The 26,586-nt window shown below is 34.7% G+C and overlaps 1 protein-coding gene across 1 annotated transcript in view; it reads right to left on the bottom strand.

Moving 5' to 3' along the window:
- The window catches only part of LOC115452539 (teneurin-m), a 276,231-nt gene extending 264,125 nt beyond the window's left edge, over positions 1-12,106 (bottom strand). The window contains 1 exon segment of the mRNA XM_037441564.1: positions 11,888-12,106. Within this exon segment, the coding sequence (XP_037297461.1) occupies positions 11,888-11,921 (34 nt within the window). The 5' untranslated portion in view covers positions 11,922-12,106.
- Positions 12,107-26,586: the final 14,480 nt, after the last annotated feature.

Genomic DNA, 26,586 nt, shown 5'->3' with positions numbered 1-26,586 from the left:
TATTGCGTGACCATACATACTCGTCCCATTCATTTCCAAATCCTTTTTTTACACTCCTCGTGTATGGATGTATTAAGGTATTCGAATATGGGGCCCACGATTTCACATGTAAAAGAGAAGTAATTATTTTTCTGTCATGTATATATTGAAGTAATGTTTGCGTTATTATTTTTTATGTGAATTTAATTATAATAATATTATTATTATTGGATAGCAGATTAATCAAAACGTTTCTTACATATTACGACATTTTTGGGTGTGATTTTTATTTAATAAACATAATTATATATCGATTGTCTCTAGTGGCAAATAATATTTAAAATTAAACAAACGAATTACATATTTACTTAATTATTGACAATAATTTGGATTTAATTAAAATGTTCTTGTTTGAAATTTATATTTTCTATCGATACTATAAAATACAATTTACTTTATAGCCCCATATAAATAACCGGGTCCGTCCCATCACAGCCCAATCCATTGATGCATCCGTGACAAATCCACAAAGAAACCGTCGCGTTTCGAACAAAGATGTTATTACAGCGGAGGCAAAAAAAAACTAATTTTCAAAATAGTTATTGGCTATTAAATTATATGAGAAAAAAAAACTTATGAGAGTATGTGAAAATCTATTGTAGGTTTTTGTAGATATTATGGTCTGAGGCATGGCTGCCGTGTTGAAAAATATGGTATTTCCGTCTCAAACACGGAATAAAACCACTATATTCTGTTTATTAGTTTCTTTACTATTTTTTTTTATGATAAGATGTATAAAATATTCCGCAATATACGGTTTTATAGAGCATGATTTTTGCCTAACTAATATTCTGTTCGTGTATTCTATTCCCAAATTGTGTGACAGAGCGTGGATTCCAATTACAGAATTGAAGTCGTAAATAAGACTTTTTTTAATCTATGAACTAGGACACACTGGTATTCGAGACAATTTATTATCTAGACAGCCTAATTTTCGTGCTAATTCAAGTCGAGTATTAAGTTTATTGCTGAATCGATTTTGATAAAATTTGTTGTTTAATTTATTAATTGCAGATAGGTACCATATGCAATTTATTAATAATTTACGTCCCTAATAAGGGCCTAAAAGTTTGTCGATTCAAGAGTACACATATTTGCACCACTGCCTACTTTGATGAGAAGCCAGGCGTGAGGTTATATGTGAAAACAATCAAATTTAAAATCTAATATGTCATCACAATAATTCATAGCCATTCATACATCAATCAATACAACAAAAAGCCGTCGTGTATGATAACACCCATTCATCGTGTTTGTTGTGGCGGAAAATTGAAAAATTGTACGTCACACACATTGCCGTGGTGTGGTTCGTCCAAGCCTATGTTTACATTACAATGACAATCGAAGATTCCGGGAAGGAATCAACCAAATTGGGTGTAATTGGCAACAGTAGGTTTCATTTTTTAATTTAGGATATATTTTTATAAACATGGGCTTAATATGAGTAATGCTTGTAGTCTTTAGAGTTTATGATTCATCTATAAGTTAAAATGTATTACCATTAAAAAAATATATAGTCATATTGCAATAATTACTTACAAAAATTTACCATCTCTTGCGTATTGGTCACTTGATTACTTGTTGGTAAGTAACATTGGTTCACGATTTTTTTATAGCTAAAATATGTCTATATACTAGTATATAAACCTAAAGAGATTCTTTGTTTAAACGCGCTAAACTCAGGAACTACTAAACCTATTTTGAAAACGTCACTTATAAAAAGTTACATTACTCCTGCGATATAATGGGCTACTGTTTATCCCGCGAAAACTTATTCCCACGGGCAGAGCCGAAGGCAAAACTAGTAACCTAATAATTATCGGGTCGAAACATTTCAAACCTTAGTTGAAACCTTATAAATTTGTTAATATCTCAATAAAATTATTATATTGGGAATGTTTTGAGTGCTATGTTCGCAACCCGCTGAGACCCACGTGTACAAGGAACTAACACATGTTGTGCCCATTATCAAGCTGATCCCGATGATTGATGTGTGCCCAATTGCGTTTATCTTCACAGATGCCGACCCCGTGGGTTACATTGACTCTACATTGCGATACTGTCTATAGTTTTCATAAGACGACTTAAAATGAACCACAATTTGAATATTTTTAAATCTATTGGAGGTACAGGCTGGTATTATTCCAACGGAAAAAAAAAGTTTAAAATTGAAAACAACAATACAGAAGTATAATCTCTTTTGGCTATGATGACGTACTTTTGTCATTAGGACTTCGACTGCCACGATTATATTCAGACTACACTTACTTTGCTGGCAAAAAGGACCCTTTTTGTACTAAAACAATACTCTAAATATAATACTATGCATGCTGTAGTTTACTGTAAGTAGAGAAACACAGCTATCTTTTGCCGTTATACTGCAATATGTGAATAATGTAATGTGTGTTTTCTGTTGTAAACTCTCAAAATAAATAAATCAATAAATATTTTTATATTACTATTGTCGTTTGTTCTTACTGTCATTTCTTTAAACAATATTTAAATTTTACTTGAATGGTTTCACTTGGCCACTCGCACTAGGTCATCGTGATGGACTAAGACCTAAACTTTCTCAGTAGTAGACGCCCGTGCTCAACAGTGAACAGTATATAATACGAAGCTGGTATTATTATATAGCTGTAGTGCTGGTGGTAGGATATATTTTATATCAGCCCGGATAAAGTCTACCGTACACAAAGTGTTAAAACACGCCATAGTGGCTCATATAAACGTGTCGCGTTCCGGGATCAGCCTGTGTATATCCAGTTCCATCAGGTCGGCATAATTGTGTCGATTGCAGAGGTAACATCTCTCGTCAGTCGACATTATTAAAAATATAGCTCCAAAAATTTTAATTGTCAAAAAACTGCTTAAATATATTCCTACACGCCTTTCCCTACAGAACGCGGGAAACTATCAATTTGGTTAAAGCCGAAGCTAAATTTCACGGTATAATTATCAGTTATTAGCGGCCCATCGGCATCACTTAATTAGGCCACGATTTAATTATGTATGGTGGAACGAACGAGCTTCAAACATAGTGTATAGCGTTACATAGTAAGGTTTACAGTATTGTATATATTCAGCTTATATCAGTATAGTAATATGTAGGTATTAGGTATTCTGCGTAGATCGGACTAACAACAGCTAAACACTTAAAAAGTTGTATAATTGTAAAATGTATGTAGATATTGTAACTTTGACTTTGCGGATGAACACCGTAGTGAACTCAATGTTTCTTCACCGTAGTGGTCAACATGCTCTGTGAACGGTAAGGTTTTAAGATTCCCAGATCGGTATTAATTGACTGAGTGATAGACTTGGATTGTAATATTAGATATTCTGAGTTCGATTTCTAGTTCTTAATTTAAATCTCGCAAAGTTATTAACATTCTAAGATGTAATATATTGTCTACTCGAGGAAAAATTCCAATCCCGGACAACATGGTACCATAAAACTAATAATCTTTCGGAACACCACGAAACGTCTTCCAACGGCTGCCGAATTTCAAAACTCGACAATCTATATTTAAATTGAACGGGAATAGAACCCAAAACGCCCTAAACGCGTACCGAACGTTAACTATTATAAAACCCATACTTCTATATGATCACACGTATATTTCGAAGGGATAGACAGAGATTATTGGAACACCTATTTGTTCTAGAATTATGGCTAGTCTGTTTGCCACAAATTCCATCCATTATAATTTATTTACAAATGACTGCCCCTGCCAGAAATCAAACTCAGGTCCTTGCGGTCTCACAACACAATATAGTGATTGATTTAAAAACCAATTTGTACATTTAATGATCGTAACAATGAGACACCAAATACAACGTGTTTGTATCAAAGCTATAACAATTTTATAGTCCACTATAAAATTTTCAATTGTTTTTTATCCGAATACCTGAGCCCTTAATTACACCATTCAGGGGAAAGTAGGTGGGAGGGGGCCCTGTTGTGTAATTATCGAAAAATTTACAGTCGACATGGGTTGAAGAAATGTAGTGAACAACAATTTATGTCATTATATGTGAAGGGTGGCTTTTTGAGACAGAACATGGTAGCTACCATAACCGCTGTAGCTACAAGAATTTACTTACGACACTGTATATAATTTTTTAGTCAATGGAAATTGAAATTATACATTTGAATACGCTAATCTTTACAATTATTTGCTGTACAAAAAAATCTAACAGAAACCTTGTTATACATGATAATATATGCTTAATTATTACACAATAAGATCCCTTTAGAAGTCTTGAAAAATAATTATAAGATCCTTTTTTTTTCAAAAAAACACATATCTTTGGACTTTCCTAGAATAATTGTACACAGCGATGCAAGTTACAAGTTCTAAATACATGTTATTAAAAGATACTTCGTTGAGCCCCAGATGACATTGTTTTTCTGAGAACTTTGTTTGTACACGTGAGACCTCGGGTTAAATTAACCGGAAACTTAGGGGAACGGTTAAGATTCTATGCATGGACGTCTTCAAACGTGACGCCGTTCGGGTTTAATGAAAGGAATTGAATGATTGGAGCGGAGTTTTGGGCTTGGGACTGTTGGTTTCAACTATGCTCGAAGGTTCAAAGTTCGAAACGAAAATTACTATTATCATGTCATTTTGTTGTTTGAAACTTTAAGTAAACAATGAAATTATTGTTTTTATTAAACGTCTGCCAACAAAAAGAAGACGAATTTTAAAGAAATATGGGTAAATAGAAATTACATAGTGATTTCTTATGTTTACGCTAATGTTCGACATTAAAATAAAACTATTTTAAAGATTCTATCGCGGTATTTTTCATATTATCTTCTCCTGACGTTTCGAACACTTTGGAAGCCTTCATGGTCAGGGGGGATTCAGGTGGTCGTCCGAAATGTCATAGTTCAAGGTGAGATATACATCTGCTCACCCATTGCGTGTCATAGGGTGAAGGTAAAATTTAATTTCACGCATTATTTGTTACAAGATATTTACAGGCGATGTAATCTATAACACTAAAATATATTTATTTATTTTAACGCTCCATTGGTTTAGTCGCATATCGTAAATCAGAAAAGAAATTTCGAAGTTCGATGTCCTCTAGATAATCTGTAATAATGTTAGGTCTATTGGACTTATAAAAAAAATATAGCGAAGGGCCTCTGAATTTATTCAAAAGGCAGCAAAATATGGTGGCACTACATACACCATTGCCTAACCCTTCCAGGCCCTAAGCGAGAACTTATGTATGCATAAAACTATACAAACAAACGATTCATGATCTCTTCCCTTTTTGAAAGTGTTGAAATTACAAAAATCGATTAGGTAAATTATACAAAATATGATTTTTATCATATGCGGAATATATCTGATGCGGTCTTTTTTCAAAAATCGATCATAGACAATATTTTTAAATTCACAGACATGTCAATTATGGATTTAAAAAAAGAAGCAAGTGAAAATCAGTCCTAACCGTTACATATTTGATTCACAGCTTGGACTCCTAGATATCTACTAAATATTTTTACGTCACACAAAATGCAAGACACTACTGGAATTTAAATTTTAAAATGATTGTCATTGAAGTTTTGCCGAGTTCTGTCGACGGAGTTCATAATGCGAAATAAGTTGGAGAATAATTAATTTTTCGTTTAAACTGAGGAAAAACTGTGCCAGAATGACACATTTAAGTCTTGGTGCGCTTAGAAGCTATATTATTAATGCAGTAATAAGGAATTAAATGAAACAGAGCTTTTATGCGGCTCTCAAGTAACGTTTACATCTGGTTATGTGAAATGAATTCTTAAAGAGAATTTTAGAAATGGTTATTTAAAGGAAATTCATTCATAATGATAGAGGAATTAGTTTTACTAATCTTTGCAGTGGTTAGGAAGAATTTTTAAACTATTGCGTCAAGTTGATTGAGAAACTAACAATAACAACATTTTTTACTTGTCTCTAGAAATAATATTTTCTTATCACACTAATTTAATTTACTAAAATCGAACGTAGGACCTTGCAATTCTCATTCATTCACAAATATATACATTAACAGAATACATGTACAGTCACATCTTTGTTCCCCAAAGCTGTAGGCAGAAGTGTAACCATTGCATGCACTTTTCGCCGTACGTATTCCATCCCATGATGTGATAGGGGGCGAGTCTATCACTATACACAAATTCCAAACTCCGCACTAATACTGAGTATAAAAATCCAAATCACTGCCCGACGCGGGAAGCGAACCCGCGTCCTCAGCATTGGAGTCGTATTGTAATACAACTATACCACCGAGGTAGTCTATAAAAACTATAATAACTTTCATCAATGAATAACCACTTAACATATTACATTAGCAAGTACATAATAGAAATTATTTACCGACAGTAGTCGAACAATGCGATCAATAAACATGGTCCAACATAACGCGTACAATGCGACGATGATGCTGCAACTTAAATGTACGGGAACTGCGCGCTTTCTCGTTTATTTTATTATTTAGCTGACGACAAAAAATATATGATTTTTAATGAATAGTATTTGGGGATTCAGTTTAGAATTGCCGTTTACTAAAAATACTTTGCTCTAAAAGTTATAAAAGAAATGCAAGCAAATAATTTTGTTAATATACCGAAAAACGTATTTTGTTATTTTAGTTGATTGTTACATATTCACTCACGCCTTAACTTAATAGCTGTAAGAGGCGCAACTTGTGCACGCACTTTCCACTGTATTTTATCTCATGTAATAGGGGGCGAGCCTACCGCCATTACGGGCACAAATTCCAGATCTCGCTCCGGGAATCGAATCCGAGACTTTAGCACTTCAGTCGTACCGTAACAACTACGCCACCGATGCAGTACTTGGTCCTTAATAAATACGTACACTAAAAATAAAATGGGTTACTGCTGTTTTATAAAATTAAACACTGTATTTAAAGAAATATGATCGTGTAAACAGTAAACAGTATTGTTTGTATTTTGGAATAAAACTATGTTATAAATATAGGTCAACAAGAAATATGACCCTTAATGCCGGAGGAATAGTGGGCGTGATTGCGATGTTAAAAATATAAACTATTTTGATCTCAACAATATTACTAACAGCATGAAATGCAATAACAATTCTATTTACGTCGGTTTGCTACAAGTTACGCACGGGCGAGCTACTCCATTCATGCTCAGAGAAATCTGACTGGAAGATGAACTCTACCATATTTATTATTAAGTCTGAATTTGTATAGTGAAAATTTTCTTCTTAGTTCTAGATAGATTTGATTAACCTTCTTTAAAGGAAAGAGTTTTTCGCAATACAATAACAAATATTTTACAGATTGTGCTCTTCTCTTCATCTGTATTACATTGAAATATATTTCAAAACTTTCTCCACTCTAGGAACAAACCAGTAACAAGTTTGACAAAACGAATACCAACGCATGTAAATTTCTTTTAAAAGTGAATACATAAGGGCGGTGCGATGTTTCTTTGATAGTATAATATGGTTCGGGTCGCACTCGCGGGTGGTCCGTCGAGCCGGATAGTCGGTTTTTTTATTATTTGCCACCAATATTTGGTGATTTATGTTTGTTTAACACCAACGTGTTGGCCGTGTGATTTGTTGCCTTTTTATAGGTTAAATGTTATTTCAATAGTTCATTTTTTGTTCTATTTCGTTGTGAAGTCATATTAACTGCTATAAGAGGTAAAAAAGTAGAGTAGATTATACAAACCCCTTTTGTTATGTGAATTGGGTTCATTTTATACCCTTTTTATGATAATCAGATATTTATTCAATAATTCTATTGAGATGTGGAAAACCGGTAAAGTATTGTAAAAAAGTTTTATTGTCATCAATGGATTGCAACACTTGTTTATTTACATAACTGAATAACCGTGAGTTTGAATTAAATTCAAACTTGTTCATCACGTAAAAAATAAAGACAGATATACGAATACTTTGAATAAACCAAAAATAATAAGTAAACATGCCCTAATTTGTCGAACAACAGCATTTTTTCTATGACCAGTAGTAAAATTTTCGACTTGGACATCAATAAAAATATATGGTTAAAATATATCATTGTATCCAGTAGTATATAATTTTATCCCATTAGTACAATCTCTACAAGTCTTTCCTCATGGTACAAGTATGAATCAATAAACAAATACATTATGAAATCACCAAAATATTTGTTTATATAATCGTTAAATCACAAACACTAATGAAGGACTCTAAATCCGTCACAACGATGTTCAAACGTGAATCATACTAATTGGTATCAAATATTTTGATATATTTTGCGCTCATCCAAGTGTACTGGCTCCTACTCATGACTTCACGCATAAATTCTCGGAAGAAAAGTAATTAAATCAAAGTACAAGAGAGCTTGTGTTACTTAGAAATGGAGTAATAATCTTCTTATAGAGGATTTTGTGAATTATTTACGTAGTTGTAGAGTATATTTTAAAAAATTATAAAATATTAGTGGAGATCGAAATCAATATTTTTAATGCTGTACATATAGAAAGCTTTTATAGTGAAGTGTCGATAAGCCGACCGAGCCAAAGGCCATATCGATATAGGATAGACTTCGTCCGAGAGTTGCATCTTAATTTGGGGTCAACACTATAAATATATTAGTCCTATATACCGATATCACAAATTTTACTATGTTGAAGGACATTCAACTCACTTACATCAAATCTCTACAAAACCTATTTAAAATTTAAAACCGTGAACCGTGAAATACTTAATAACTGTATAAAACAAATAATTACGAAATTATTCAATCCATTCACTCTTTCAACCTTCCACAACACTAATCAAGATCTCACAAAAAACCATAAAATGTTTTGACAGACCCGTCATTCGAAATTCATTAAAAGGAATGATTTCGTAACAAATCATTCACTCCTGACCGAGTCGGACCGACCGTTTAGCGGTAATTGAACGAATCATCGTCAATTTATCCCGGCCGTTGTACGATGGTAGTTATCTTTGGAAAAATAATCCAAACACTAGTTAGAATCACCGGTTATCTTCAAAGTATAGTATAAAAATAAAAAAATAAAATACTTTATATATCACGTAGGCGAACAAAGTTGCACATATGATACGTCAAAACAATGTATAAGAATAATTATTATTATTTCTAAAGAATTAAATTACTTATATAAGTATGGACATTTTAAATTAGGGATAAAATTTATAATGAAAACAAGGTACAGACCGAAGTAACCAGCTCGGGTTGCATTGTTAATATAGTAATCCTGTCCTGTTTGCTACTTCTAATTTTATAAGATGAGTGTTATAGTTCAATGATGTTGATGATGATGATGATGAGATGATGCTCTATGTTCTAGTACTGCATACAATACATGGCTATTTCATTCAATATAGTTTCGACAAGATTTGTTGATAACTCAATCTATTAATATTATAAATGCGTAAGTTTGTAAGGATGGATGTATGTATTATGTTTGTTTTTCTTTCACGAAAAAACTACAGAACGGATTTGGATAAAACTTTACCATAATATTTGTTATACATGCCACATAGGCTACATTTTATAATGATTTTGTGTAATTTGATCATAATATAACGATATATATCAAATAAGTCGGAAAAAAAATTTCTTGGAAAACTCTTTCACGCGAGCAAAGCCGCGAGCAAAAACTAGTCTACCATAATTTACAAACGGAAAAATTATATTTTTTTCGTCCGAAAGCAGTGCACCTATGAGGTTCCACTAGTGTTAAAATATATACATACATTTATCTATATTAATTTCAATAATTTTTATTACCTTTTAATGTTTTCATAAAATATATTTTACCCGAAATAAAAACATAAGCTCTAAATCTAAATTCTAGAATGGTAGAAAATATTAATGCTAATGAATTGCAATCCTTCAAATTTTAATTAAAACATCACTAATCGGTTTACTGAATCTTATAGAAATAAGCTCTACATTTAATATTTGTGTAAATCTGGTTTATGAATGAAAATTTATTACTAAAAACTTACAGATATAATATTTTCGTCTGAATTATTCAATATTCAGCGCAAGATTACGATTTACGGAAGGTTCTTTTGGTTTTTGCCCAACATTAAAGGCTAATAAAATACAAAATTATGTAATTCGTAAAAGCTCTTACGTAAACATCTTTATACTTTGAAATAAAACTACATATTTATTCGAATTTTATTGATTTTTTATGTTATAATTGTCTCCCGACGTTTCGAAGACTTAGCAGCCTTCGTTGTCACGTATACGTTTCATAAATATAAAAACAAACTACTTAAAATTGTGTCCACAAAACATTTTTTAAATATCACAGACTTACAGTGACTAATTGCTATGATTCCCGAATTCACAAGATCATTCCAGTCCATATCATTAATAATCTTTAATCACTTACTTATCCTTTTTGTAAATATAATTATTTGTATCTGAATTAAAATCCTGTTAATTTTCAATTAAATATTACAATATTCAAATAAACAGTAATACACTATAACATAATTGTTTTTAATTTATTAGAATCAGAAAATTAGTAGAGTTCAAACATATTTCCATTTAAAAATTTGCGACACAAGACTATCCTACGGCAGTGATTTCTTGCAATTTGTAACTAAGTTGTGAATAATAAAATAAGTAAGAAAAATATTATTACATGAAAGTATAGGATTATCTCTACTCAATGTCCAATAAGATCTATTTACTTATGGCTAACTCTGGATAACCAGACCTATCAAAAAGCAAAATCCTGTAAATCTTAACTATGTTACTCATTCAGTAAAATGTGGAAATGTATTTTATATTAAGATGTAAAAACAACCCTGGCCCAGTCAAAATCCGAGTTACGAAAACCGCAGAGTTATATAGTTTTTAAAACAGTTTTTTTATTAGAATACATATGTTTACTAGGTATAAGGCTTTCGAAAAATAAACGTGTGAAACTATTTTGGACACTGCTTTGGTGTAATAAAATTTTGTGTTAAGGTCACATCAGTCTTGAATTATTCTGCTATTAACCACGGGCCTAAAATGTCCACATTTATTAATTGACTTAAAAGTTGTAGTTCAATTGAAATACTAATTGAAAATTAATCCAAATTTTATTCAAGAAAGTTATTGTCATTTTCAAAACAATTTTGAACAATCTTCAATCGTTTATACTTTACGAAAACACAAATAACATGAAATCCATTAATTTGAATTCTTAAATTTGTAAAGAATTGCATCTCTTATAAGATTGTTAATAGGAAATGAGATTAAACGTTCATTTTCAAACATGTAGAGCAGCGATGTCTGAAAATGTAGAGTCAAGTACCTTTTGACCTTATGATTTTTTTATAGCTATATTATGTAATTATTCATTTGAAATTAAATTTTATAAAACTTATCCTGCAACTTCGTAAAATTTACAATTCAGTGTGAATTGTTTTCAGTCACGACAGAGTTTCTCAAACCTTGGAACTATTTGTGCTTAGAATTGTAACAGTCATTCCTGCAATTCTAATTAACACATGAAACAATCTTTAACGTTCATGAAAATTTTCAGCAATTCCGTAACTTATTCACCGCAGCTACAACAGTTTAAACTAATCTCGCAAACTTTACAACTCTATAAACAAGTCGAGTGCGCTCCGACCGTAACCTAATCTGGCGCTGTTGTACAACAAAAACAAAATTAACATTTTGATAACTGAGACAATCACCGCAACGGGTGAAAATATCAGCGCGACCGCAAAACGCAGCCCATTACAGTGGCACAGGGCGCGCGGCCACCACCGGTCCTACATTCGCGCCTCACACAAAATCCAACGATAAAACAATACAAACTTACGTTGATCGAAGAAGCAGCGATCAAGACCATTCATAACGTAGCGTACAACCTCATAGTGCACACAAGACAACAACAAAAAATCACAACGTACACGTTAAGTAACCGCTCACAGGCTGTCTCACACACTAAACAAAACACTATATATGCGTTCACACAACGTCAGGGCGGGTGCTTGACACACAGCGACGGGCCTTGGTGGCGATGTTGCCGGTGCGGCGGTCGGCGCGCGACTGGCTTGCGCGGCGCAAGGAGCCGGGGGGCGCGGGGCGGCGCGCGGGGCCGGCGGGGAGGGGGTGCGTGCGTTCGGAATTCACTTCCCACGTGCTCGCACGCCGTCCCTTTCTTGCCGGACGGGTTGGCTTTTTAAAAGCGCCAAAGTACGGGCCCGCGGACGCATCGATACGCCGGGGGCGACGTTTAGCTGTAACCTTGTTTATATGCACTGCCGCTAATAATAATACGAATGACGCTCGAGAGTGCGTTTGTTTTTTTTTTCGCTAAACACTAAGTGCCGGTGTTTGTTTTCGCGTTTCCGATACGCGCTCCGTTCCACGCTTCCTGTTTTATGTTAATTGTGCCGTGAAAGTAGGAACAGTTGTCGAATTATCCCGTCAGTCAATTGTCAGGATGAGTGCGTTTCCTTTGCTTGCTATTAAAGGCATCTTTTGTTTTTTATTTCTTAGCAACGAGCGGTCATTGTCAGGGTCGCTCTACCTACGCGTTTTGCTACACTTCGGTTTTATTTTAATGGTTTTAATAATGTCGGTTTGAGTGCTTTGTACAATATTCATGATAGAGACGTTAACCGTTAACAACATTTCACTGCCATTAGATTTGCCGAAAGTTTGTTGACAGTTGAGAAAATACAAAAGCTTTTTTGTTTAACCTCATAGGCGCTTTAAAAGCATTATAATATAATTTTTGGTTGATAACTTTTAGTAATGCTTAGTCATTTTTACATATTTTGTGTTATTCTTTTATATATTTTATAAGTTTTAATATGTAAGATAATGTAGTCTTTAGTGAAAAAATTGTAGGTGGACGAGTAATAACCTGATTTTAAATAACTACGGATACCCGAGATACCACGGTACGTCTTTAGCGGAATCTCTATCAATTTAGTTATTCAGTAATACTGAAATTTTCTCATAAACGCGAACTCTATCTTTTCATACACACACTTTTACGACTTTCACTAGAAAGCTTATAATTTATCTGAGAATAAAAGCTACTTTATACCCCGTTCGCGACCTGCAGGACACGAAATAAAAAACTTCGGGCGGCACAAGTCGCCGACTAATAGCTTCATAAATAAAAAAAAAACGCACGTTACACGAGGCACAGAGGAAAAACCGTCTGGCCTTCGCTGTAAAAGAACTTGCCCACTTATTTTTACATATTTCATTAAGATAAGGCCTTTTAGTATGACTCTACTAAATAAAAGGGTTTTTAATAAATAAAATCGGCTTAGTTTTCTGAAATGTAGAGCTGGTTACGTTGGTATCTGGTTTACGTTATGCAATGGTTGTTGTTTAGTGTTTATTAGATTTTTTATGATTATTGGTTAATAATTTCTTGGAGTAAGGTAAAATACTTTCAGTTAATAATAATAGATTGGAAAAGAAGTAATAACTAACTTTGCAAGGCGATGGATACATTAGTATTTTATATTTCCGAGTTCTGTAAACACCACTGGAGCCGGTATAAATACTGCTCATTAAAATACATGTTATCTCTTCGAATAATTAATCTAACATTATTATTCAGTAATAGTATATAAATATATCGAATACACTTTTAAAGTATTATACTCTTGCATCTTTATCCGCGAACAGCAGAGATAAAACAAGAACACATTTCGTAAATAATAGTATGTTTATTTCATTAAACGTTTACACCACCACTAATACAAGATTTATTTTTCGAATGGCATACCCCGAAAAATTCTTTTAAGCCGAACCCAATGCAACCCTTTCGACAGTACTAAATATACGCAGCAATAAACTCGCAGCAGCGCGTGTGGCACCACCACTCCCGATGGAATCCGTCATCGTCCGAACGAGCATCCTCTCACAAAAACCTCGCCGACGACTGACGAGACGATAAGCGGTAATGGACCACCGAATTGGTTTCACGTTCTATTTTTGTTATCTTGTCCATTTATGTTGTTGTTTTTGAGCAAGCGTTCCTGCAATCTACACTGGAGAAACCAGCGTACAGGATACTGGAATTCCCTGACTAAGCGACTGCAGGGGCAGGGGGGGTGGTGAGAGAATTGGGGGGAGAAAGAGTGGGGGAAGATGAGGACCACTTTAATATGAGCGAAGGGGAGAAGAACTACTACTAGTGACTAATAAGTAGGCATGATTTTTTTGCTTTTATATGTGCTCGCCAAGTTCATCCCACTCCACTTTATGGTAAGCGTTGTAGGATCTAGATAGAGGGTAGACTAACGAGAGATGATTACCCCTCACTAGTCGACACAATTATGCCGGCCTGGTTGACACAGGTATATATACAGGCCGATCGAGAACGCGATTCACTTACATGGGCCACTATGGTGGGTTTTACACCTTGAGTACGGAGGACGCCACCCGGGATATAACTATTCTGACACCAACAAACTCATTAAATATATGACACAAAGTTTTATCATTACTGGAATCGAACCCAAAGCATTCATTCCGCCGACACCCGCCGCGCCACGACGTCAAACTATCAACATAAACAATCGAGTTTGTTTCCACGCATTCATATGTCAGATTCGAAATTTTTTCAACATGTGGCACTGACATGACATCATCGCCCACTTTCACAGTTCAAATTCCCTCAACATGGCACTCAATTAAAAGCGACATACACTCGAGTACCTCACATCCATTAGAATACCAGAGAGGAGTGTAAAACACATTATCGCCAGGAATAATCTAATAAGTAAACCAAGGGACAAGGCGAGGTAAAGGGGTGTTGGCCCGGTTAGTCGTTTAGTTTTATTTAGATGTGATAGAGATTTTTCTAGGGTTTAAGTTCGGTTACCAGTTTAGAAATTAAATACGTGAGTTATCCAGACTGTATAACAAAAGATTAGACAAAGTATATAGAGTAGTCCATGACGATAGTTTAGTCGTATTTTGGGACATGAAAAATATTCCGTTGAAGTCAAACGAAGCTTCGTAAATTTTATATATACATTATAAAATATACGCCGCGTCTACCTGTCTGAACGCGATAAACTCACCTACCGAAAGGATTTCAATGTTTGGTATTGAAATAGTTTGAGATACTAGGAAGAACATTGACTATTTTATCCTGGAAAATATATTTTACGTGAGCAAAGCCGCAAGCAAAAGCTAGTGTCAAATATAAACAACAGAATACTGAATATTATAATATGACCTAATAGTCGAAATACAAAATAAATGGTGATCAAATGATTATAAACGTCTGTTTATCTCTTTAATACGTTAATTGGGGGATAATATTTACTTGAGTATATCTTGAAATAGCCGGTATTAATACCGCTAAGTATCTGGTTGTAAAAGGAAAAACAGTTTACTGGTAATAAACATATGTGAAAGTCCACCTGGGTAGTTTTCACCGCGATGTCTATTTCTACCGCCAAGCAGCAGTGTGTAGTCACTGTTGTGTTTCGGTATGAAGGATATTCTATCCAGTGTAACTACTGAGCATAATAAGACTTAACATCTCATGTCTCAGGATGGCGAGCGCAGTGGAATACCAAACAATACTTTGTAATTCAAGGTGTTAGATGATGTTTTACTGTTTATGGGCGGTCGTGTCGCTTACCATCAGGCGACGGCAAGCTCATCTCGTCATTCAAAGATATAAAAAAAAGATTGTCACAATGCAAAGTCACATTTTCATAACGACTCAACAAATTAAATTCTGATTATGAATAGCTAAAACTATATATCACATTGTTAATATATTTGAAAGCCTAAGAGCTAATAATTTACATATTGCGACTAATAACCGCAGAATTTATTAAATATATTTTTGAGAACATCAACGAAAGAATTTATTAAAACGACCTGCACTTAGTCCTCGCTAAGCATTTCGATGATAGCGCATATTAAAAAGTTACGCTTAAATATTTTTAATAAAAACAAGATGTCTCGTAATTTTTTCTTACTACACAGATATAAAAAATAGCGCCACACTTTCGCAACAACCGACGTTAACAATAAACTTTAAGCTAGGGATGTCCCCGGCCCGCTAATCGGACACTGAATATTTTATTCGACATTTTTATATTTTAAATATTGAGATATAACGTCGTAACGAAAATATATTTTATATGGAATAGTAGATATTTTTATGATATTTTGATTTAATAGTTTTGTATTCTGGATTGTAGATGTAGTTATTATGATCGTCTAGTTAATTAGTTAAACCAACGTAAAGCCGATGGTCCTGCGCGTGATTTCTCTTCGGTTAAGTCCGACTGCAGTCTCACCGGACTATGAGAGTGAAGGAATAGGAATGCATTGAGCTGGCTATATTTTACAATATTACGGAGTTTGATATACGAAAAAAAATATAATCTGCAAGTATCATCCTCAGTTATTATTATAGTTATTAAAACTAGTATAAATATAATCTTATAAAATATGATTTGTGAATATTTAATACAAAGATTTATTGCATTCATTACAGCAAAAAAATAGCTAAAAATAAAAAAAATATATCTCGACGTTTTTTCTATAACTAAACCGAGGTAAATCCATTCGTATATCATCGGGATAGCCGACGCAGCCAATCCCTATACAAAATGTAAGCTCCATAGTAAAATAACTTTATCTCAGGGCGAAAACACTTATAGCGCACTGAATTTACAGTAACTTACAGATTATGCCACCATCTGATGATATTTTTGAAAGTTTGTTACATTAAAACATTTAACTTTAGTAAAGTGTTAATAAATTAAATTTTGTTTAACGTTAACTAATTGAATATTAAATTTCATGTTTGCGCCGGCCGTGTACTAAGTTTGATTTTAGTTTGCTGAAAGCTCACCTGTTGTTTGCTGCGTCTTTGTAAATAATTTATTATATCTATGTTGTGCTAACGGGTTAAATAAATATAAATATGTAGATTCACTTACGTCTCTACATTTCGTAGAGTTTGTATGCGTCTCGTGATGTGGTAGAGTGAACTTATTACTCTATTAAGCGACTCTTGAATGAAAATCTCATAATAATACTTTTTTCATCACGGGATTCGAACTCAGAACTTCACTGTTCAGTCAAAGTACTAAAATTAAAAGGGTTTATTAGTAAAAATAGTTACTATAAATTATAAGGACGAAAGTTATGAGCAATTTTTTTTTATAATTATTTTTAGGATCAATATTCGATCCTGGTTTTTCCTATATGGTAAATAGAAGAAGCATATCTTCAGCCATCAAAAACCACAAGGCGACATAAGAAGCAAAGACGTTCCACCCTGATCGAATGTTCTAATTATATTCCGTGGAACATTGTCATCCCCCTTAGAGCCGGGGAGTCGCCCTTCATTGCTTAGAATTAAGTTATTGTTGAGTTTATTGCACTAATGTGTGGGGTTAGCGCCGATCGGGTGTGACGCACGTTTTGGGACCATTTGAATGTAGTTTAGTCGGGTTGAATATATCTTATGTCAGATGTTACAAGGAAGAGTTACTTTTATAGTACAAAAACATTCAGTTCAACAATTATTTATTTTTAATCTTATACTAGTTTTTTTATTATGTTGAAAAATGGTTTAATTTGAAGGACAAGTCACCACTTAAATTCCATCCTATATCCTATCCTATAGATGATCGGGATACGGGTAAATAGTTTTAAAAAAAGGCAAGTTTTGGGCGACCGATGCGTGGCTGTGACTTCAAATAGGCGATAAGTGCCATTGTCTATTAAGAAAAATATTTTGCCATAATCTGAAATTCAAAGCTACTATATACTATTAGTGAATCTATTTTCTACAGTAACACAAGGGTTTTGCTTCATGATTCCACAGTACAATTCAAAATAGAGATATTTATCACAATTTGGGAATCAATGTACCGTGCAGTGTATCAAAGGGCCCGCGCCGTATCCATCGCGGCAACATAATGACTACAACTTTCAAAAGTCTATGCAGCTGCGATTTTTGCAATTCTACTGATATTATTTGTTATGGAAGCGAGTTTGATTAAAGATAAAATAATTCACCACTTTTTATCAGCAACTTTGTCATTAGAAAATAAATAAAACTATTTAGCGAATTTTACCGCAGTTTTTATATTATAATTTTCTCCCGATATTTCGAAGACTTTGCAGCCTTCGTGGTCACGGGGCGGACTTAATGTTGGTCATCCGAAAAGTCAAAGGAACAATGCTATAAAACAACTTTTTCATTAGACAACCGACCGGTAGGAGCGTGAATGACCAACCGCCTCGATCTGCCGTATGCTCGATCGTTTTGCAGCAAAAAGTGTAGGTCATATCACAAATACTCTTAAAAATATTTTTATCTTAACTCTATATATTACAAACATTATTGTTAGCCCAGAGTCGGGAGTTTGTTTTCGATATGGCAGTGGCTTCGCCTCCTATTACATCATGAGACGGAACACATCTGTCGAAAAGTGGGTGTTATGATTGCACCTCTGTCTACCCCTTCGGAGACAAAAGTGTCAATGTACTATAGGTGCAAATGTTAGTGAAGATGTTTTTTATAAAAATGATAAAACAACAACAACAAAAAATAGATGACGCCATTATTTCTTATTAACAGGGGAGCAATTAGATCATACTTTTCGTTATGTGTGTTCCGTCCCATTATGTGATAGGTGGCGTGCCTATGTCTGGCACTAATTCCAGACTTCGAACTGATAATGAGCAAAAACAAAACGAATATCACTTTGCCCGACCCTAGATTTAAATTCGACACCTCAAAGCAAAAACAATATTAGATTTTTTCATATTATACATACTATTACAAACCCAGGAAAGATGTTACAAATGAGAGGAGCTGTAAGCGATACCTAGTCACATGCTTAGCACAAACTCAATAATCTTAAACAAATTCTAACACGTAATCTCATTTACAAGAATTTCACATTCACGGATGATGGCTAAAACTAATTTAGTTGGAATACTTCATTCTCTATTCGACTCGAATTGAATAAAACGTTATTAAACATTAGACCTTTGCTTCTAAGAAACAAAGTAATTGTTCTTTTGTCATTGCGATATTACAGGAATACTCTTTCATTTAAAGCTTTGATAGACGTGTACGGATATATTTTTGGATTTAGAGGTTTCTGCCATGATGGGTATTTTATAGATGTATACAATTTACTTATAAAAAAATCACAAAGGTATGCTTAGTTACGTCTTGACTAATCGACTCTTAAACTTTTAATCAGTGCATTACTTTTTCTTACTCAAAAATTTGGACTACAAAAACAAACACGATGAATAAATTACCAAGCAACATATAGCGAACTTTATATCAGAGCAAATTATGACTATCGAAATCCATTTTTGATAAAACTCACAGTACCCCGCCTTTATAATAATATTTAATCTCAAAACACAAAATTTCTCGATCAGCTGTAAGTCAATACCCGCCATCTTGCCTCTTAAGTAGGTTTAAACTAGGAACCGGTGATGTTTTTGACATGATGGCGTTTATCATAATACATATAATAGTAACCAGTATCAAATCCTAAAACTGTCTCAGTACTAAACTACAAGATTTTAACCCCTTCATAGATGTTTATTAGGAACAAGAACACATCACGACTCTTACGACTAATGGTACGTTTAAATTCATTCATTAGCTCATTTGGCCGGTCGCCAAACGAACGAATGAATGAGGGAGCTGCAACTCTTGTCTGACGATGGCTGTTCAGAGATTCTTCCATTGCCTTGTAATGTGCTTAACATGTTCGAATTAATTTAAACTAGGCTAATTGTAATACTAGTTTTTGTAATTAGTAGCTGCTATGGTACTTAGGCACTTAATAACTTATATAAGGAGATAGGATATCTAAGGACTCCACGTATTTTTTGTAGTCGACAGAGGCCACAGAATGACTATAAAAGGCTGTCAATATTTCTGTCTCATTAGTATTTTTATAATATTTTATGGTTGGACTAAAAAATTTCAATCGACTAAAGTAATTACAGCTTTGTAACGTTGAATTATTCAGTAATACACATAATACATTAGACTATGTATAACTGTATAACATAGCAATCCTCACTGTGAACAAACTTTAAATCTATAGCGACTTTGAAATTTTATAAAAATTAAAAATGAAACACAAACGATTCGAGTCCATTGTAAGCCCAACCTTTTACTAACAACTCAATTGTTACGTTTTTAATCCTTTAAAATAATCAAGTATTCAAATTTAAAACGAAAAAGTAACATTAACAATACAATTTAATCAAACGTTACTTCATTAAAACAGAATTGTTATAACATAGATTACATGTCGTAACGTCATTACGTAGTAACGCAACAAATTCTTTAAAAATTAAAGGATAAAATTTTGCATCTCGTGTAACACACTAAAATTAAAAAGGACGCACAAAGAAAGCTAAGCTTTACTCTCTGAATTAGCAAAGAGAATTATATTCGTTTTTTTATTCCGCGCTCGTTTTTTTGCTGTGGCAACAACGAGCACCGACCGCTTGTCGTGCTCTCATTTTAGCGCGCGACACCGCACAGCTCGGACGTCACATGCAAATGTCGTGGAAATATATAAGAAATGCGACATCAAATTTTATTCACTCGCTAGATTTATTATGCGTTCCCGATGTGCTTGTGACACGTCCCTGATTGTATTGCACGTTGTAGAATTTGAAATTTTTATCAAGAAACGTGTATTTTTAGGAGAATTTGCATTTGCTAGTTCATTCCGGCGACTACACGTTAAACGTTTGACGTTTCTCGGATACGGCACGATGTTTGGGATGAAAATGAGAATATAGTTGAATATCGACCCGGGAACTAGACTTTGGTGTAGCAATTTTTCTTTATATTTCAATATTGTTAATTAGCACGTTTAAATAAAACACATTACTATCTTAAAACCGCTTTCATAATATCCAAATCTGCTACAACCTTTATTTTTCTTTGAAGAAGGCATTTGTAATTGCTTGACACTAAATGTTATTGAATGAAAATAATGTGACTGGAATATGTATACTACCATATAAACCTCAACAAGGCACATCTTATGCGTTCATATCGCATAACTAGAAATGGATTTCCAAATGCCCCAGTGGCGTAGTTGTATTACAGTATGACTGCAGTGGTGAAGTCTCGCGTTTGATCTTCGGGTCGATAAAAGTGTTTTTGGGTTTTTAAAGCCAGTATCAGTCCTGAATTTAGAATTTGTGTCCGATATGGCGATAGGCTCGGCCACTGTCACATCATGCGACGGAATACACGCGGCAGAAAGTGGGTGAACCAGTTGCGCTTCTGCCTACCCCTTCAGGGATAAAATGCGTCAGTGTGTGTCTGTGTGTGTGCGTGTTTTTTCCTACTTATTTTAGAACACGATATTCAGTTTGGCAAGCATAGCTTCAGGCATCCACCCACGAGGTGGATAGGTGACTTAATAAAAGTCGTAGAAGATCGTTGAATGCGGGCGTCCAATGGGTTGAACTGGAAATCCCTAGGGGAGGTCCATGTTCAGCAGTGGCCGCGGCTGATGATGATTATTCTTTTTGTACTTACTGCATTATAATTGGGATCGCTGGCGTCATCCAAATTCATTATTACCTGTAAAAAAAGAACGTTATTAGAAATAAAGCAAAATAATACGTAACTAGATATATATAAAGTTTAAAACCTGATAGTAGATGTTTAATGCAATCTTATAATAATGGGGTTAGGGTAGGTTTAATGTGGTTTAATTGAAAATATCTATATCATTTTACTTTACAAATTCTTAACATAAATAGCTTCTTTATTTAAAAGGAATTGAGATATGATAGTTTGCGGGTACGGGAAATTAATATTGAAGTAAATGGCAAGTAAGGTGTAGGTCGCAAAACCGAGAAACGAGAGAAGCTCTCGACAATTTTGACAGTTATACCGGCCAGGCTTATTGGATGTACACTGGTCGACCTTTGCTTTCTAAGTATAAAGCCGGTTACAGACTAACAAGTGTAAGGGTACTTTAATAAAAGCGCCAGATTATTGTTAATAACTTCCGTTGAATGAACTACTAAGTTTAAATAATAACTATTGTTATTAATTCAAGTCTCGCAAATGTTATGATTTTGTAATTTTATATTCAATGTATTAATTATTTAATTTTGATCATTTAATCGTTTTACTTCCGATTCAGCTCTTCCGGCGTAGTTTAGGTGGGAGACTGTGTTGTCTCCGCTAGGGCAGTTGATGTTGAGCTCTCGTGGAGTGATCATTGGCGCTGTAGTGATATTATAGTTGGAATTTACGAGATTGTGATAGAATTAAGGAAAAATAAAGTGTATATTATCTACGAAAGTGTTTGAAAATCTGCTTATCTAACAGTTCAGAAGCGGGATATCGAAAAGGATACACAAAATTTCCTTTCACGCCCTACAATGTAAGTACATTTTTTTTTTTTAATGTATAAAACGCGACTATCTTTAATTTATTTCTTTCCCGATATGTTTGAGTAAAAAAAAAAAAAAAAAAAGAAAAGAAAAAAAAATCTGTTCAGGACTTCTTCTATTATAACATAATATTATTTATTGTATGAATGAATTTTTATTTATTTTTTATTTCTTATCTCGACCTACCAACACATTAGTAATACTGGATTTTTGCAAACGCAAGCTAATTTAAACATATTTTCGTTCTCCATTTTCTATGACATAAACTGTGTGGACTATGTACCACCCCAATATTTATAGGGTTAGTTATCATTTATTAGTACAAATGAGACCTATGATAAGCACAAATGCTTTAACTATGACATGCTAGGTTATCGTGTTTTTTTATTTGACCGTACCTTTTGTTATATTATGACACCAGTCCTAAGCTGTTGGGTGTGAGTTTCAGAAACATGGATGCTAGTGAAACCCGAAGTCAAGGATCTCAGCAGGACGCCCGAGGTCAGGGTCTTGTGGATGATATTGCCCGAGGTCATGGGCTAGAAAAGGATCATACCCGTGGTCAAGGGTTTACGATTAGAGATGCCCGAGGTAAAGGGCTAATAAATGATTCTGATCGAGGTGAAGGGTCAGGACTTGCATACACCCGAGGTAAAGGGCTAATAAATTATTCTGACCGAGGTGAAGGGTCAGGACTTGCATACGCCCGAGTTAAAGGGCTAATAAATTATTCTGACCGAGGTGAAGGGTCAGGACTTGCATACGCCCGAGGTAAAGGGCTAATAAATGATTCTGACCGAGGTGAAGGGTCAGAACTTGCATACGCCCGAGGTAAAGGGCTTATGAATGATTCTGACCGAGGTGAAGGGTCAGAACTTGCATACGCCCGAGATAAAGGGCTTATAAATGATTCTGACCGAGGCGAAGGGTCAGAAGTTGCATGCGCCCGAGGTAAAGGGTTACTCACTAGTCGTACAATAACTCAAGAGCGGGCAGCTCGAGGAAGAGTTACGTCAGATGCCCCGGCTTGTCGTGGCAGAGTATGGAATGATCGGAGTGACGGCATGAGGAATAGGAAATACGTACAAAGTAGGCGTAGGCAATATAGCAGCTCGTCAGATTCATCTGACGAATCGGCTATGGCACGATCTAGACCTAAACGCACTAGGCATTCCGATAATGATGCAAATTCCATTCTGGACAAGGTTCTGACAATTATCAAAGGTGTACGAAAATCAGAAAGACCAAAACTATCTTACAATTCTAATGTTATCCCTGATTTTGATCCCATGACCAAGGAACAAACTATGCTGACATGGATAAATAAAGTCGAGGAATGTGCCGAGATCTACGGTTGGAATGAAAAGGAATTGATACATTACTCTCTTCCGAAGTTATGTGGCGTTGCAAAGTCATGGTATCAAGGTCTTCCCACAGTGTTGTACAGTTGGTCAGAATGGAAAAAGAAACTCGTAGAGTCATTCCCTTGCCGAGAAGATTATGCGGAACTTCTTACTGAAATGCTGAATAAGAGGGTTCGTTACGGAGAATCGTTAGAACATTATTATTATGCAAAAATTAATCTGTTGAACCGTTGTAAATTAAATGGTAGGCAAGCGGTAGACTGTTTAGTTCATGGCATCGACGATCGTGCCATAAAGGTTGGTGCTCAGGCTGCGCAATTTTCCGAACCAGAACAAGTGTTAAAATATTTCAGAACAGTTAAAATAGGGTATGCTAGAGATAGTAACGACAATTACCGGAGAAGTAAAGTAGATAAGCAGGTATCTCTTCTAAATAGTAAATCTAACCTAAAGTTAAATAACAATTCTAATATAAGATGTTTTAACTGTAATCAAATAGGACATCCTAGTTTTAAATGTGATAAACCTTTAATTAAATGTAGCAATTGCGATAGAATCGGTCATCAATCGAGTAATTGTTATAGATTGAAATCAAATGAAGCTTCTAGATACAATAATAGTACGGCATCCTCTGAAAAGTTGGAGAAACAAGTATCGGAACTCACTATTGATGTTAAAGCAAATGATAAATACATCATAGACGTAAAGATTAATGACATAACTTTTAAATGTCACGTTGATTTGGGTAGTCAAGTCTCATTAATTAGGCTTAGCGACGTTAAGCTTCTTAATACGGAATTGAAATCAAATTTACCGCTTCCCATATTAAGAGGGATTGGTGCAAACCTTGTCCAACCATTGGCTTCATTAGTCGCGACCGTGGAGGTTCAAAATATAAAGAACGACATTGAAATATACGTGGTTGAGGATTATGTATTAAAATATCCAGTATTATTGGGGCATTCATTCACGGAAAATCCAAACATAGTAATTATGAAAACGCCAGAAAGAATCTTATTTCACCACATACAAAAGGACAAAAAAAGTTCATCTTTTTACAAAGAGCGCGGTTACGATCCCTGTTAATCAATGTCGCGCTGTATCTGTTACTAGCGATACTATGGTGAATGGAATAGTATTTGTTAATGGGTCTGTTAGGGGACCAGTTGGGCACGAATACTTTCTGCTACCCGGGGAGTATAGTGTAACTAACAGTCGTTGTGCTTTACTCATACAAAATGTTTCCGATTCTGATATTAATATTAAAGAAAACTCCCTTGTGACAAGATCTACACCATTACCGTTGGTGTTAGATGTGTGTGAAATTACTGTAAGTACTAATGAAGTAGATGAGGCAGTTATATGTGGACCAAATATAAAGGAGGCACAGCGTCTTGCCCTCCAAAAGTTGTTGGCCGAATATAAAGATTGTTTCTCCAGCAGTCTCAAGGATCTAGGTTTTACCACTGCCTCAGAAATGATAATAGAGCTAGAAGATTCGCAACCTGTTGTTTATAGACCTTATCGTATGCCGCACTCGGAAAGATGCTTAGTTCGCGACATGATTCAAGAAATGATCGATAGTGGTATTATTCGAGAATCATGTTCCCCTTACGCTAGCCCGATAGTCATTGTAAAAAAGAAAACTGGAGATAAAAGATTGTGTGTGGATTATCGGGCCTTAAACCGTAAAACTAAAAAGGATCACTATCCTTTGCCTCGCATCGAGGATCAATTAGACCTTCTTGCAGGAAATAACATGTTTATTTCTTTAGACTTGGCATCGGGGTACTATCAGATACCATTAACTGAAAGTTCACGTTCTAAGACTGCATTCGTCACCCAAGACGGGCAGTATGAATATAACCGCATGCCATTTGGACTTGTTAATGCTCCATCCGTATTTCAACGGACAATGAACAAAATTCTTGCTGAAGCTAAAATAAAATATGCCTTAATTTACATGGATGATATATTGATACCTTGTAAAGATTTTGATGAAGGTTTCAATCGACTAAAGGAAGTGTTTGATTTACTAAGGAAGGGTGGACTAACTTTAAAATTAAGTAAGTGTAGATTCTTCTTTGATGAAATTGACTTTCTCGGATTTGAGGTAAGTCCAAAAGGTATTCGGCCAGGCTCTATAAAAACTGATGCGGTGACGAAGTTCCCAGAGCCCAAAAATCAACATGAGTTACGCCAGTTTTTGGGTTTATCAGGTTTCTTTAGAAGATTCATAAAAGGTTACTCCTTGATAGCAACCCCATTATCAGACCTATTGAAGAAGGACAATGATTGGACATGGCGCGATCCTCAAGTTAAAGCCTTTAAGCATATCAAACGGCTGTTATCAGAAAGACCATTGTTAGCATTATATAATCCTACAGCTGAGACGCAACTCCATACTGATGCTAGTAAGATCGGATTAGGCGGTATCTTGCTCCAGCGTAACAGTAATGGTATATTTCAACCCATATCATATTTTAGTCGCAAAACAACTAACGAGGAACAAAGGTATCACTCGTTCGAATTGGAGACCCTGGCTGTTATTGCATCTCTAAATAGATTTCGAATTTATTTAATCGGAATTCCATTTACTATACAGACTGATTGTAATGCCCTTAGGTCAACAATGACCAAGCGAGATTTGGTCCCCAGAATTGCGCGATGGTGGATCCAACTGCAAGAGTACGATTGCACAATCGAATATAGACCTGGTATAAAAATG

This window comes from Manduca sexta, chromosome 22 (genome assembly GCF_014839805.1).
Source record: "Manduca sexta isolate Smith_Timp_Sample1 chromosome 22, JHU_Msex_v1.0, whole genome shotgun sequence".
NCBI lineage: Eukaryota > Metazoa > Arthropoda > Insecta > Lepidoptera > Sphingidae > Manduca > Manduca sexta.
The sequence above is the reverse complement of the archived record's forward strand: the minus strand, read 5'-3'. Positions and strand labels throughout refer to the sequence as shown.